Source organism: Corella eumyota, chromosome 1, assembly GCF_963082875.1.
Source record: "Corella eumyota chromosome 1, kaCorEumy4.1, whole genome shotgun sequence".
Lineage (NCBI taxonomy): Eukaryota > Metazoa > Chordata > Ascidiacea > Phlebobranchia > Corellidae > Corella > Corella eumyota.
The window spans coordinates 14,405,821-14,419,948 of NC_137490.1; the positions used below are offsets into that span (position 1 = coordinate 14,405,821).

Sequence of the window (14,128 nt, forward strand, 5' to 3'; positions counted from 1 at the left end):
TAAAATTTTTTGAAACCTGCCGTTTAAAAGAAGTCAATGGAAAAAATAACTTAAACATTGAAAGTTAATGAAACAGCTGTAGGAGTAGGACAAAAACATTTACTCCTTCGGCAGTTCGGTCATGGGTCTGTCGGTTTATTTGAAAAAAATAAATTAACGAACTAAAATAACGAAATCACGATGTAACGAAATTTAACAAGACCGATAATGATTATCAAAATTAACTAAAAAATTAAAATTTAACGCAAAAGTTAAGTGCGTTAATTAATGATTAACGAAATCAATACTTTTTTTGTACACGTGAAAGTAAAAGAAATACAATAAGATGGTAAGCACTTTTTATTGGTAAAAATATTTAATTACCAAAAAATAACATTTTTATTTATGTAACGAATTTTTATTGTAAATTTAAATATAAAAAATCAACTAAAAACCTAAACCATAATTTGAACTAAATTGTTTGGGATATAGTTATTCAAAGTAAAAAAGTATTTGCTAAAAAGTTTGTTTTGATAATTCAAAACATCAACAAACAGACAAATACACTACAAGAGTACCGTTGGTTACTCTTTCGTGTATGTTCGTCATGTTTTTTTAAAAGAAGGGAAAATTAAAATTAAGGTATGCAAAAGTTATTTTATATTTTATTTTAATTATCAATTCACCTATTTATTTTTAAATTACATAATGTTATTACTATTTGCTGATTAATTAAATACTATCCGACTATAAGTAGCTAATGTACTATTTTTATTTAATAGTAATTAAATATAAATAAACATATATATTTGCATTTGTAGTGCTTGCTGTTGTAAAAATGAATTACAGCCATCGATATGGAGATAATCATAGCAGATGGGATGCTGATCCTGAGCATATTCAAAACAAGAAAAAAATTGTATCAGATCTCATGGCTCTTCGCAGAATGAAGTTGATGCAATCAGCTCAGATAAGATCACCCACATCTCTAAGCCTTGAGCTTCCAAGAACCATCAGTCCCTCGGTTTCAGTAATTGAAGCTGTTGATGTTCAATCTGTACTTGAAGGAACTTTACTCAAAGATGAGTTAGATACACGATATGGAAAGGCATCTTTGAAGAAGGCAACAGAACATTTTGCAAAACTGGCAGTTAACTTTAACAGGCCAAGTAGCGCCGAAGAATCCGAAATCAAAAGACGACATTTTTTAAATGATATCACACACAAACGTAAAGACGAATTAGAAACTGCTAGAAAAAACAGGCAGCACAGACAACAGCAACTTCTTGATAAACAAATTGAGCTTAAATCACAAAGTCCCACACTAAAGGATGACCTGCAAGGGCCATCAAATGTTAGTCAACTGGTCACAGAAACCGAACAAAATATTAAAGCAATGGAACATAATTTGAGATACCTTAAAATGAAATATGGCACCCAGGTCACCAAAAGCAAACTTCAACTTCAGAGATCCTTGTCATTTGAACGCTTTAAAAAATCCCACAAACAACAAGTTAAAATAGCACATTGGATAATAGATGACATTATCCTAGAAAATGTTTATAATATATCAAAAGGCGGGAAATCGGATGATTCTAAATTACTGCAAACTATGCTGATGGCAGATCACCAACAGTGGGAAGATCATCAGCTAAGAAAAACAAAATATGAGGCAACTTTAATTATTCTTGATGAAATAGTATCGGAAGTTTGTCATGTGATGTTAGAAAACATATGCAAAGAGTGCTTGCATTTAAACCAGATGTGTGTTGTTATTTCAGAGGATATTATTATTAACAGTGTTAACAATGTAGTGCCAAAATCGAAATTGACCACTAAAATTATAGATGAAACCTGGTGCGGCATCAAGTTAACCAGAGAAAGAACACACAAAGGAACATGGGCTCACACCCAAGCATCTTTTAAAGAACACCAGCCAGAGTTAAAACCAGCACCTCAGGCTCCTAAGAAAGTAGAACCAGTGCCTGTTCCAGTAATTGAGGATCATGATGCTGAAACAATTTCATCTGAAACAACAATACCAAAAATTGCATCACAGTTTGGTAATCTTAAAGAAATGCATGACTATGCGAATAACGAAACTGCTTTATGGTCCCACATGACGGCAGATTCAACAGAGTTTTCATACTCAACAAAACCTACTTTGGGAATAAGTGTTTCAGCTTTGAATTGCGATCACAGCTACTTAGCCTTGGGTGCTCAACGTGGTGATATTACAGTTTATAACATGCTTTGGCAGCCATCTAAACTAGTTCGTTGCGTGGCATTTTTTAATAAAACAAGTGATCCTATAATACAAATTAAATGGAGTTTTGATTCCTGCAGATTGCTTACATTAAGTGAAAGTGGCTGTTTGATAGTTTGGTCCCTTGTTTATGCACCATATGCTTCGAGAAGTGATCTAAATCATTTAGAAATTATCCAACCACAAGATAGTGTTATGTGTCAACAACTAACAGCCCTTTGCATTTTAGAAGCAAGAAAGGGTGATTTTTTGTTTCAAGAGGGTCCATTGGCAGAGAATGAAAAAGTTATTTCACCAATAACAATGTGCTTCTTTGACAACTCTCTTTCTTCTGCTGCAAGTCAGGATCATATATTGGCAACACTGGCCAATGGGGATATATTAAGATGCGATTTAACACAGGTCTTGCAACAAAGATGTGTTGATAGTCTGATGTCTGGAATAACACACAATTTTAAACCCCTAAAACATGTATTGGGAAATTCAAATCTAAAAACGGAAAAAGTACATAAAATATCCCAGGGCATAACAGCTGAGCTCTTCAGGTACCATAGGACTAATATTTTCGAAATAATTTTTGTTGGAAACACTGGCGACATGATTTCTCTGGATTCAAATCTCAATCTATTTCATTGGAAACATAACCAAGAAAACTTCAATAACTTTGGTTGGTTTGTTCCATTTAAAAAGTATAAGCTATCTTTTGAAGAAGAAATATTAACTCCAAGGGGGGAAGACGAGGTGGTATTTGAAGATCACATCGCATTAAAGAAGGCGAGTAAGGGTCGTAGAGTAAAGGGCAAACACATTGTTGAACAAGAGCGAAAAACAGCCTTAAGACAACTCGGTTACATCACCAACCAAGTTCCATGGCACAGCGATGAATTTCCCCACGAACTTGACAAGAATGATAAGCAGAAAAAACCTCCAAAATTTTTCACAAGAATTTATGCTCCACCTAACTTGATTGATACTGCTGCTGGTGGTGCAACTTTTCACGTTGTCATGATGAAACGAGATACCAATGTTTTGGTTAAATATTTCCAAAGAATTTATGAAACAGCTACCCACAAAAGTGTTACATTAATTCAATCAGTATTAGACCTAACCGGAAACCGCTTATTTTTTATGCTATTGTTTGATGAACATTTACCAAAAGTTAGAAAGCACATCACAATTGTGGATTTTGACTTGAATAATTTTAAATTTGGTAAAATAGGAAGCATTCAAATAGAACTGAAGTCAGACATTTTCTTGAAAGTTCAATCTGGAAAAGCTTGTAGTTTCTCTATTTCTCGAGTTAACGAGTTTACAGGATCTGAATATGTGCTGTGTAATATTGGCGGGAGTTTGCACATTTACTCTCTTTTAAGTGGAAGAAAAGTACTGCATGGTACAACAGAGAAAACAAAGCTATCGTCAGGTAACCTTCCTGGACTCAAACTTAACCCAAAAATGAGTAAAATTCTTCCCGAAAGCAAGGTGTTGATTGTTTACCCCGATGGTATAACTATGTTTGTGATAATAATCCCACAAACTAATATCTACTTGAATACAAGACTCATTCGAATAGGTGACAAGGAAGGTCCGGAATTAAGACACAACATCTTATCATCTTATAAATTACTTAAAAATTGCGAGGACAAGAAAAATGGTGTTGTTGGCTGGTATTCTCCTTCACAGGCCTGCCACCGGGAAGCTTGGACTCACAGAGAGCTACCAATTTCTGTTTATAACAAGATGATTATTTACAAGCTTCTTGATATCTCGGTTGCCAGAGCAACTGGAGAAAGAATGAACCAAGATGTCCGAAAGGCGGTTTGGCAAACTGACTGGATTCACATGCAAGATTCATTTTTATAATTTCTACAAATATGAGCAAAACTTGTCATAATTTTCTTCTTTTTGTTTTTTAACATTAGCTTTGTGCCTTTTTTTCGAATTTATGTCATTTCTATATCAATGTTATCTACATGCCTTTGTATTAATTTCTTGCCTAATTTCTATACAAATTCTATATAATTGGTAGCTTTAAATTGTGTTCCAGTGTTCATATACTTAGTAATAATTCTTATAGCTGTGATGTCATATTAGTGTTTGTAGTTTTTATTTTTAGTTACCTAAAAAGCCAAGTATTTTTTAATAGTGTTTATACATTGAAAGCCAACTTCCAAATTTTTATTTTGTATTTGCTTTACAATTTTTTAAAGCCATTATTAATTGCCTTGTATTATTACAGTTTGTATTTTTTAATAAAATATGTATAGTGCCATAATTCTTGAAGATTTCTAATTAGTGAAAATAGTTATAAAAGCGTTTTTATTAACTTAGCAGATCTCTTTGGTTAAATTATTGACCTAACAAAAGTTTGTAAACTACTACAACACAATTAACCAAACAACGAAATTTATGTAATGTTAGTGCAAGGACAAAGGGGAACAACAACAATCAATCGAAAATTAAGAACTAATACTGCATTTGGTTTAAAAAGTGGATGTCAAAAATATTGTTAAACAAAATTTTTTCAGGCTTAGAAACAAATGAGTGAATGCAAAACTTTTGAAGCTATGTTAAAAAAACCTTATTTAAAATAGTCAGTAATCAAGTAAAATTACATAAATTTTAAGAAACATAGGTATCCTCAAAAAAATAAAAATAGGAATGTAAAATTCATGTAAAAAAATATACTCATCTGATATCATTATATTATTTCTTAAATTTAATAAGAACCTTGAATAAATATTTATTATACAACTTGAATAACTTTTGAAAAGAAAAAAACAAAATAGATTAGTAATAGAATAGGTAGGAATAAAAAAAAAAACTTGATTTATAGAAATGACATTGGTCAATTGAATCATGTGAACCCATATGAATAACCAACATATTCTTTCAGTGACCTGGGATAATATCTCTTCTCTTATAATAGGTTACAACCTGAGAAGGAACTTCTGCCAAAACTGCCCTAGCCAAGCCTGCATTGTTCTTGAAGAAAAATAGAAAACTATTATTGTTTCACATATTATCTGCATAAAATTTTGATTATTCTATAAGTTTTTTTTACCTTTTTAAAGTCTTTAAACGGAACAAATTGGACAATGTCTCTTGCTGCTGATTGTCCTCTGGGAGATTTTAACACTCCATCATCACCGTCCAACATTTCCATTGCACTGTTTTTACACAAAAATAATTTATGAAAAATAAATTGAAATTCCTTAAAATTTATTTGGTATTTTGACAAATATATAAATAATTTTATTTACCTGAAATCAGCTTCTCCCACTCCAACAATGATAATTGACATTGGAAGGTTTGATGCATTTACTATTGCCTCTCTAGTTTGATCAATATCAGTTATAACACCATCAGTTATTATTAAAAGAATAAAATAACTCTAGAAAAGAAATATTTAACTAAGTTGAAAGTTAATGCTCATTTTAACATAGTATTTATGTAAGAAGTAGTTTGAATTTATTCATTAACCACTAGAGCACACATTTTAAATATAAATTTAATATGGCTATATTAATACAGTGTGGTACTGTCTAGTTTTTGGTATAACATCTTACCCTTGGAACAGAATCAACTTGTTGAGCATTATAAGCAAATTGAGCAACATGATTGATTATTGGTGAAATATTAGTAGGACCCCACAATATAACTCGGGATATTGATTGCTTGTATGCATTTGCTATTCCTTCAATACCTAAAATAAAATACAAAAAAATAACAATAACCTAAGATGAAAAGTTGGTATATATATCTTTATAATAAAAAAATAATATATACATTGTTAGTTAAAATTCAGTTTTTGAAATTGTTAATATTTTAAATTTTAAAAGTTGCGAAAATACAAAGTTGTGAAAACACATAGAAATACAATAATTTTTTAATAGTTGTTTTGTAATAATAAAACCTAATAACAGGTGAGTAATCGGATGATTTAGAAAAATTGACGGAAAAGAAACCAACAGGAAAATCTGTTTACGTCATACATCCCGTAACTCATACCACGTCACTTTCTTGATGCGATAAATTACTCACCAGCGCAGTAAGGATTGTCGGGTTGAAAATTCAAGGCAAACTCATGAGAGATTTGGTTTGTATCAAGCAATTTTGCCCCAAATCCAAAGGCTGGAAAAAGCTTATCTCTGTAATAAGCAGTTTAAATAATTTATTTGTATAAATAAGTGTCAAAAAAGCAATTAAAAGAAAGTTATAAAAATTAAGTTTCTTGTAGAAAAATATTATAACGCAAAATTCAAAAAATAAACCAAAAACTTTTTATTACAGTAGTAAGTCATCAATAAAAAATACACCAGGAAAAATGTTACATTACAATAAAAACAAGACTTACGTGTCATAATCTTGTAGTACACCTCCCACACCATAAAGTGCCCTCAAATATTCATTTGGGTATTGTGGATTAATAAAATGAAGAGAATCTCTTGATGTAGGTTTGCCATTTGAACCAGTAAAATCTATTCCAACCTAAACAATAAAAACAGCTATTTTTGTAGGTGCACAGATTAGGCCAATTTAATGGACAATGAAATTTTACAAAGTTTAAATAACCACTACTTATTTAACAAGTTTTTAAAAATCTTACTGTAAAGTTGATTTGTAAACCTCCCAAAATGTAATCCAGAAAACTGAACTTTTTTTCAACCTTTAACATGACAAAATATTTTATTTAGCATTTGTTTGTAAAAAATTACAGTAAATAATCACGGAAAATTTTTTTTTAAAAAATATACTATGCCTAGAACTAAGGTTAATAATTTATTAAGGTAATAAATATATTTAATTACCGAATATTTTTGAACTGTTAAATATCCCGAATTTTTATAAGATGACTTCTTCGCCTTCTTTTTTGGGTTTACAAAATCAAGTTCCTTCTAAAACCAAAAGTAAATGTTATAAATAATGCAATGATTTGCAATAAATATCATTTGGTATTTGAAGTTCATTATTTAAAAATGAAAATATTCAGCTGGCAGCAAAAAATAGTAATAAATTGTACACAATAACAACAATTTATTAAGCCAGTGCATGTAACATTAGCAAAATATATTGTTTTAAAACCAACTTAAACTAAGTGAATAAAAAGTTACATTTTTAATTTCTAGTTCTACCAGTGTTGTTATAAACTCCCCAATTAAGTCATGACTGCCATCACTATCCCAATCATAACAAACAAACTGGAAAAATAAGGTTTAAAATTTAATATAAAACTAGTTATTATTACCAAATTTAAACTTTGTTTAGGCTCAGCTTTGCATTTAAAATTAACTTTAATTAATTTTTCTGGGCATTTGAATTTGTTAACTAAATTTAAGTTGCAAACTTAATATGGTAAAAATAGCCATGTTTAAAATTAAAATACTTATACACAAAATATTTGCTATTTAGTCAATGTACAATTTTTTTTTTTAAATATTCATAACCAACAATTTATCAATGAAAAAATATTTTTTTAAACCTTTATTTTGTTTTCTGCATTGTCACCAATAAGAGATTGAATAGGAATAGAAAATGGTTTCCAGTCCGGATTTAAATTGTTTTTTATATACTCAGTCCTATCAATAAAAAAATAAATAAATTTTTCTCTATATTTTAAAATAATTATCTTTTTTATGGGTTGTGAATATAAATTATTAATAGATTCCACATTTAATTTACTGTCAAGACGCAAAAAAGTTTTTAATATTACCTGTGAACTAACTTCCAGGAACCATCTGGATTTTGGGACATAATTTCAAGAAATGGGTCAGATTTTCCTAAAAAGTCCTTTAAAAATATGAAATACAATTAGAAAAATATATTACATGTAGTTAAAGTAATTTGATTAGTAAATAGAATTTTTTTTAGTGTTTAAAATTAAAACCACTTTATATATACCTTTTTATCTAAATGGGTTGCTTTTAGCTTAAGTGTTACAAATCGATTATCTGTAATTTCTTCAGCTGCAATCTAAAAAATTCATATTAAAACATGGAGAAAATTTAAGTTGCAAAAGTTTAAAAACAATAACAATTTAAGAAAGAATTTGAAAACCTTAAATTACCATTATTTGACTTTTTCCAACATGTTTCTTGTTTTTATACAAAAGACCTTTTTTGTAATTCTTGTTTGACACAATCTGCAAAAAAAAACTTATTTATTACCAATAAATAGTAGAAAAGTATAAATTACATATTTGATATCTTATTACCTGTCCCAGTGTACATTCTGTTTCCCCAAGAAAATCGTCATCATCCAAAGATGAAGTTTCATTGTCAATATCATAAATTCCAAAACGTAAGTTTTGTGTTTCTTCAAAAAAATAATCTATTTCAATTTTGGTGCTAAATTTTGGATTAAGATTATTTTTGATTTGCTCAGTTCTTCCAATCTAAAAATCAAACCGAAATTAAGAATTTAAATAAATTATAGGAGAATTTTAAATACTCCCACATTCTTAAATTCAAGATACAATTGTATATACCTCCTTCCATTTAGAATCTTTTGTTTGCAGGTGAACAACACATAGTGGATCTGATTTTGATGCAAGATCACGATTAACAAGATCAATTCCAGTTATGGTGAGATAAACTTTACTTACACAACCAGCAGCTTGAGCCATAATTTATCTGTATTAGTTTTTTTACACTGTTTAAACTTTTATCTGTTTAAAAAGACAACTAGTTAACTTTATAAATACTTGATTTTAAACAGTTAATTACTGAATTATGTTTACAGTCAGTCGTAAATTGTCTATTACCTATTTTAAACCATGAAAATACTCACTCTATGCGTTAATATATGAGTATAAATAAGAAATTAATAAGTAAATTTATGACGTGCATATTAACATAACTTAGCTAAGCTGTACATCTTGGCATTATTTTCATCGTGTAATACGGTATTTATAACATTCTACGTGATCTGTCAGTCTGTGGATATGTTATGTCAATAACGTAGTATTTTCACGGTTGAGATGCGGTTCTACCAAGCGGATGTTAATTAGAGCCGAATCACATATCAATTTGGTTTTAAAAGAATTAAAAAACATTAGGTCGAGTGGGTCAAGCCACATACAAAGTTTATTTTATTGTTGGTAACATTTTGGTAGAGATAAAAATGTCTAAAAATGGTTACTATACAATACGAGGATAATGATTATTACTACATCAACCGTTGTTAAAATAGAAATCCGTTGTTCTGGAATAAAAGGCAACGAAGAAATAACAACAAACAGACTTCCAAAAAAGGGAGTTCAAATTCGTTTTAAAACTAAACTAGCAAAGGTTATAGCGAGTGCTAAAAAATATATATTTTGTTAAATGTTGTTTAATCATTAACTGGCTTTTAATTATTTAAGGCAAATTCCACAATACACTAGGCTAAAAAAATCAAAATGCCAACAATCAAACTGCAAAGTCATGATGGGGAGACATTTGAAGTTGATGTTGAAATTGCAAAGCAATCTGTAACTATTAAAACAATGCTGGAGGATCTTGGAGTAGATGAAGATGATGAAGAGGGAGTTCCGCTACCAAATGTGAATGCTGCAATTCTTAAAAAGGTTTTGTGTTTGTTTATATTTATTTGTTTAGGTATTTAACTAGCAATTAGAGTCAATACCAGCCACAACTGATAAAGGTTTTTTTAACAGACAAAAAAATATGTATTAACCACATAATAAAAAAATGGTTGACCAATTTGTAGTTAATTTAGTTTGTAAATAACTGTACTAAAGAATGTTGTAATTTTTATAAATATATATAAGCATAACATATATTCTTAAGTTAAATTTTTTTAATAGCATGTTTTTTTCTGTTATACATTGTTTCTTATGTGTTGTTTAATGTAGGTGATTCAATGGTGTACGCAGCACAAAGATGACCCCCCTCCTCCAGAAGATGATGAAAATAAGGAGAAGAGAACGGATGACATACCAGTTTGGGATCAGGAGTTCCTTAAAGTTGACCAAGGAACTTTGTTCGAACTTATTTTGGTTAGTTTTAAAAAAATTTTAACAGACTAAATTTTTAGTTTTAAAAACTAATTATGTAGGAAAGTCTAAACTAGTAAATTGTAGCCACAAGTTTATAACTTTTATTTATTACCTCTACTTTGTCATGGCAAAACCAGACTGCAAATGGTGGGAAGTAATGTAATTAATAAAAATTAACGTCATACTCGCCAAAAAGTAATTTGAAATGCTTTGTCATAAAAATGTGATTTCTGCTCTGTTTATTCTGTAATATAAAAAATTGAAACAGTTTGTACTAAACTATTTGCTTATACATTAGGCTGCCAACTATTTGGATATAAAAGGACTTTTGGATGTAACCTGCAAGACTGTAGCGAACATGATCAAAGGCAAATCACCAGAAGAAATTCGTAAAACTTTTAACATAAAGAACGACTTTACAGAAGAAGAAGAAGCCCAGGTTTGTGTTTATGTCTTGTTTTAGTCTTACTACAATCACTTTAAATGTAACATAAAATTGTACTGTTAAAATATTCACAGCAACAGTGATTTACTTAATTCAGGATTCTTTTTCTTTAGGTTAAAAAAGAAAACCAATGGTGTGAAGAAAAGTAAAAAGTTATAAGTTTTATTTTAATGTTTAAACTTTGACACATACATTTTTTTTTACTGTGACAGCCCAAAAACAGTTATTCAAAATTATATCACACAACAAATAGCTACTACAATTATATCCTTGTTCAAAATAAATCTCACTGGATTTATGTTATTTAAAGTTTAGAGCAGTATTTTGTTGCTTACTGTATAATCCTTTTTTGTCTAGCTTTTTATCGTTAATAAAGATTTAGATTTACCTTTTTTTGTGCTAATTTAAAAAAAGGTAGTTGGAAAAATATTTGAACTGTTTTTCTTTTTTAAGAAATAATTTAGTTGGGCAAGGTAAAAGTTTTTAGTTGGTATAAGTAAATGTTCTACTTCTTTTCATATAAATCAATCGTTTGGCTCTTCACTAGCGTCACTAATACTTCCAGAGTCGTTTTCCGAATTTTCCTCTTCGTTGTTAATGTTATCTGAACCTTGCTGACCCAGAAGGCCAGTCGTACCATCATTTAACTGAGAATTTGGTTCGTTTTCGTCTGTACCAAAAGCTCGATTGAAAAATGTGGAATTTCTTGTGGTGGGTGTTGATTTGTTACTTGAACTCTCTCCCTCACTTTCAGGGATAGCTTCCGGTATATTTGGTGCGCTGTAATTCACAAAAAAGGAAGGGTTTATAAGATTTTTTGGCAAAACAATTTTTTTTGAACTACTCACCAGTCAATATTTTGATATGAAGATCTTTTACGTTGGATACGACTAAGAGCTGCTAAGCTTTCTATTGGCACAAGGTTAAAAGAAGGATGATGGTGTGCAGCTATTCTAAACGTACAAAATACGTTTTTTTGTGTGATTATAAAAATTCCTCTTAAATAAACTTAAACTCACATTTAAACTTTTGTCAAAATTTACCTAAATGCATCTTCAGAAATACTTTTTTTCCTTCCAAATCTCCAAAACCTTAATGGTGAATTCTTATTTTTGGACTCTGAAGAAGGACGACTTTGCTTTAAGTTTGTTTCTTTGGAATCTTTCTATTAATAAAACAACGTGTAACACAATTTTCTACAATACAGCAATGCTATTAGCCTGATCTATTAACAAAACAGTTTCATTCTATTTTTAATAATTACTTGAACTTTCAAACCAGGCCTCGGTGTTGTGTAATATGCATTTTTTAGTTGTTCTTGATATGCAGGATCCAGCATTGGTGCTCTTTCAATCTCCTTTGCGCGTTGGTATCTGCGATATATATCCATGTCAGCGTTCAGCATAACAACATTACACTTTTAAATATTGTTTTTGTTTAAAAACATATCGTACCTTTTCCAAAATTGATATGCCATAGGTGCGCCAATAAAAAACAAAATAACTCCAACGCCAAGAAAAGAAAATCCTACAATCTTTAGCTCTTTTGCATATGATTCCGTTGAGTGTCTAACATAGTCACGTGACTATATAAACAATAATATAGTTTAACTATCACCTAGTTATCTTAGTTATATATTAGTAGTCTTAAGCTTACCGCAATACCAATTGACGAGTTAAAATTTGAATATAAATTGTCCCTCATTTTTGCTTTTATTCACATTAGTTATTTTATATAGATCAAATAAAACAGGAAACGAAATTGCTTAAATGACACACATAGCAAAAGGCTAAATGAATAATTTTGAATTACTCGTTTAAAAACGAATAATCTACTAAAAAAATTTTACCAATTAGATACTGATTTGCTGCATGTACTAAAATATGAAACTTTAGGTAGCAGATATTAATAACAAAATCAACCTACTCTGCCTTGTGAAGTAACATGTTTGGTTGGAATTTTTTGATTTGCCATCGATATGCTCTCATGTATAAAAAAGGCACCACCGCCAACAACAAACAGTAATCCACATACTGACATGTAAATAAACGTTCTAAGGTAACCCTTTAGCCTGTTCTTAGCTGGCATTGTCATTAGATAGTTAATGTTTCCAAACTTTGGATCAAACATGCATGGATTTGGTGTCAAATTAATAAGCTTGTAACTGCAAACAACATGAGAACCAAATGTACTATCCCGTCTGTCTTCTGAAATCACATTACAAACTTAGTGTTAAACCTATTATATATACTTCATTTAAGCACTACAAAAAATATTTTTAAATTTTAAATTGCTATTTTTAATATTAAAAATTTCTATGCCATATAGGCCTTAAATAGTAACATCATATATTTCTATAATCTTACAAAAATTTAAACACTATTTTAAGTATTTTAATAGCCGTTATATATTATTACTTTAAATTGCTATGTATATAAACTAAGACTACGATAAAATCAAACATCGGCAATTTGTTTTAAGATCTATTCGTTTTCTCAAGAAAATAAACTGCATTGTAATACAAACGATGGCAATAAACAATACGTCTTTGTTGAATCCGAATAAGCCGGGAAGCCTGGCTCGTGATTTAGCTTTGTCATGACGTCATTTTTGTATATGCATAACAACATTTGTTTGTATTGATATTGGATTATCTGTACTTGCTATTTTATGTAGTAGTTTACTGTATTAAACTTTTTACAAGCGCAGTTTAGATAATCGTATTAATTAATTAATACCATTACAATAAAAGAAAATTGAATTGTTGCGTAAATAAGTTAATTTGTAACGTTTATATACATTGTATATATATTGGTATTATATGCAGAAGCTTATGACACTGATTCACAATAGAAATTTTACAAACAAAAAAATTATTATGAAACAAATCATCATCTTATATCATATTGCAACAAAATACTTTCTAACAAAAAAATACACAAATTTATTTGTCTAAACCAATAATATCGTCAAAGTTTTGTATTTATGAGCATTAGATATTACATGCCAATTTTCTATTTAAAAAATATAAACTTTTATCTTAAATTTAATTTTACCATTTCTCATATTGACAGGGGCTGTTAAAACATTTTACATTTACAAATTTTTATCAAATTTGTTATTTAATAAATAGAACACTTGTTTATAATTGGGAACATTGGTCTAAAAACTTTTAATTTAAATAAATATAAAATGACTTAACATTTACCATCCAAAATAATCAAAGTTGTTTGCTCCGACATCCTTTCCTTTTTTAATTGCAAATTCAAACTTTCACCATTAAACCTGAATCTAATAATTTAATGATATAATTCAAAAAACTCTTTGATAGTAACACCTCAATTTTATAGGCTTTCTACAACGGCAATAAAGTAGAAATTCGACCAAGTTAATAAAGATGTTACTTTGGCATTGACTCTTTATATAGTTGTCAATTAAA

General features: G+C 29.4%; 4 protein-coding genes across 4 annotated transcripts; 2 read left to right on the forward strand and 2 right to left on the reverse strand.

The window, feature by feature from the left end:
* Positions 1-531: 531 nt before the first annotated feature.
* Positions 532-4,514, forward strand: LOC145744193 (uncharacterized). The gene is made up of 2 exons (XM_082562292.1): positions 532-621; positions 801-4,514. Exon 2 carries the CDS (start codon positions 818-820, stop codon positions 4,106-4,108), a length of 3,291 nt encoding a protein of 1,096 aa, XP_082418418.1. The 5' UTR covers positions 532-621; positions 801-817; the 3' UTR covers positions 4,109-4,514.
* Positions 4,399-8,907, reverse strand: LOC145744509 (copine-3-like). Its single transcript, XM_082562363.1, has 15 exons — positions 8,733-8,907; positions 8,460-8,639; positions 8,313-8,387; positions 8,147-8,218; positions 7,959-8,035; positions 7,728-7,824; positions 7,360-7,446; positions 7,057-7,143; positions 6,855-6,914; positions 6,603-6,736; positions 6,290-6,396; positions 5,815-5,951; positions 5,509-5,639; positions 5,310-5,415; positions 4,399-5,230 (listed from the first exon to the last, which is right to left on the reverse strand). Exons 1-15 carry the CDS (start codon positions 8,868-8,870, stop codon positions 5,138-5,140), a joined length of 1,581 nt encoding a protein of 526 aa, XP_082418489.1. The 5' UTR covers positions 8,871-8,907; the 3' UTR covers positions 4,399-5,137.
* A 543-nt stretch (positions 8,908-9,450) lies between these two features.
* Positions 9,451-11,076, forward strand: LOC145744959 (S-phase kinase-associated protein 1). Its single transcript, XM_082562938.1, has 5 exons — positions 9,451-9,534; positions 9,609-9,812; positions 10,101-10,244; positions 10,543-10,683; positions 10,803-11,076. The coding sequence occupies exons 2-5, from the start codon at positions 9,645-9,647 to the stop codon at positions 10,836-10,838; spliced, it is 489 nt and encodes a 162-aa protein (XP_082419064.1). The 5' UTR covers positions 9,451-9,534; positions 9,609-9,644; the 3' UTR covers positions 10,839-11,076.
* Positions 10,836-13,931, reverse strand: LOC145763893 (uncharacterized). The gene is made up of 7 exons (XM_082575449.1): positions 13,898-13,931; positions 12,616-12,896; positions 12,144-12,274; positions 11,954-12,062; positions 11,733-11,854; positions 11,538-11,642; positions 10,836-11,469 (listed from the first exon to the last, which is right to left on the reverse strand). Exons 1-7 carry the CDS (start codon positions 13,929-13,931, stop codon positions 11,214-11,216), a joined length of 1,038 nt encoding a protein of 345 aa, XP_082431575.1. The 3' UTR covers positions 10,836-11,213.
* Between the last annotated feature and the right edge of the window lie 197 nt (positions 13,932-14,128).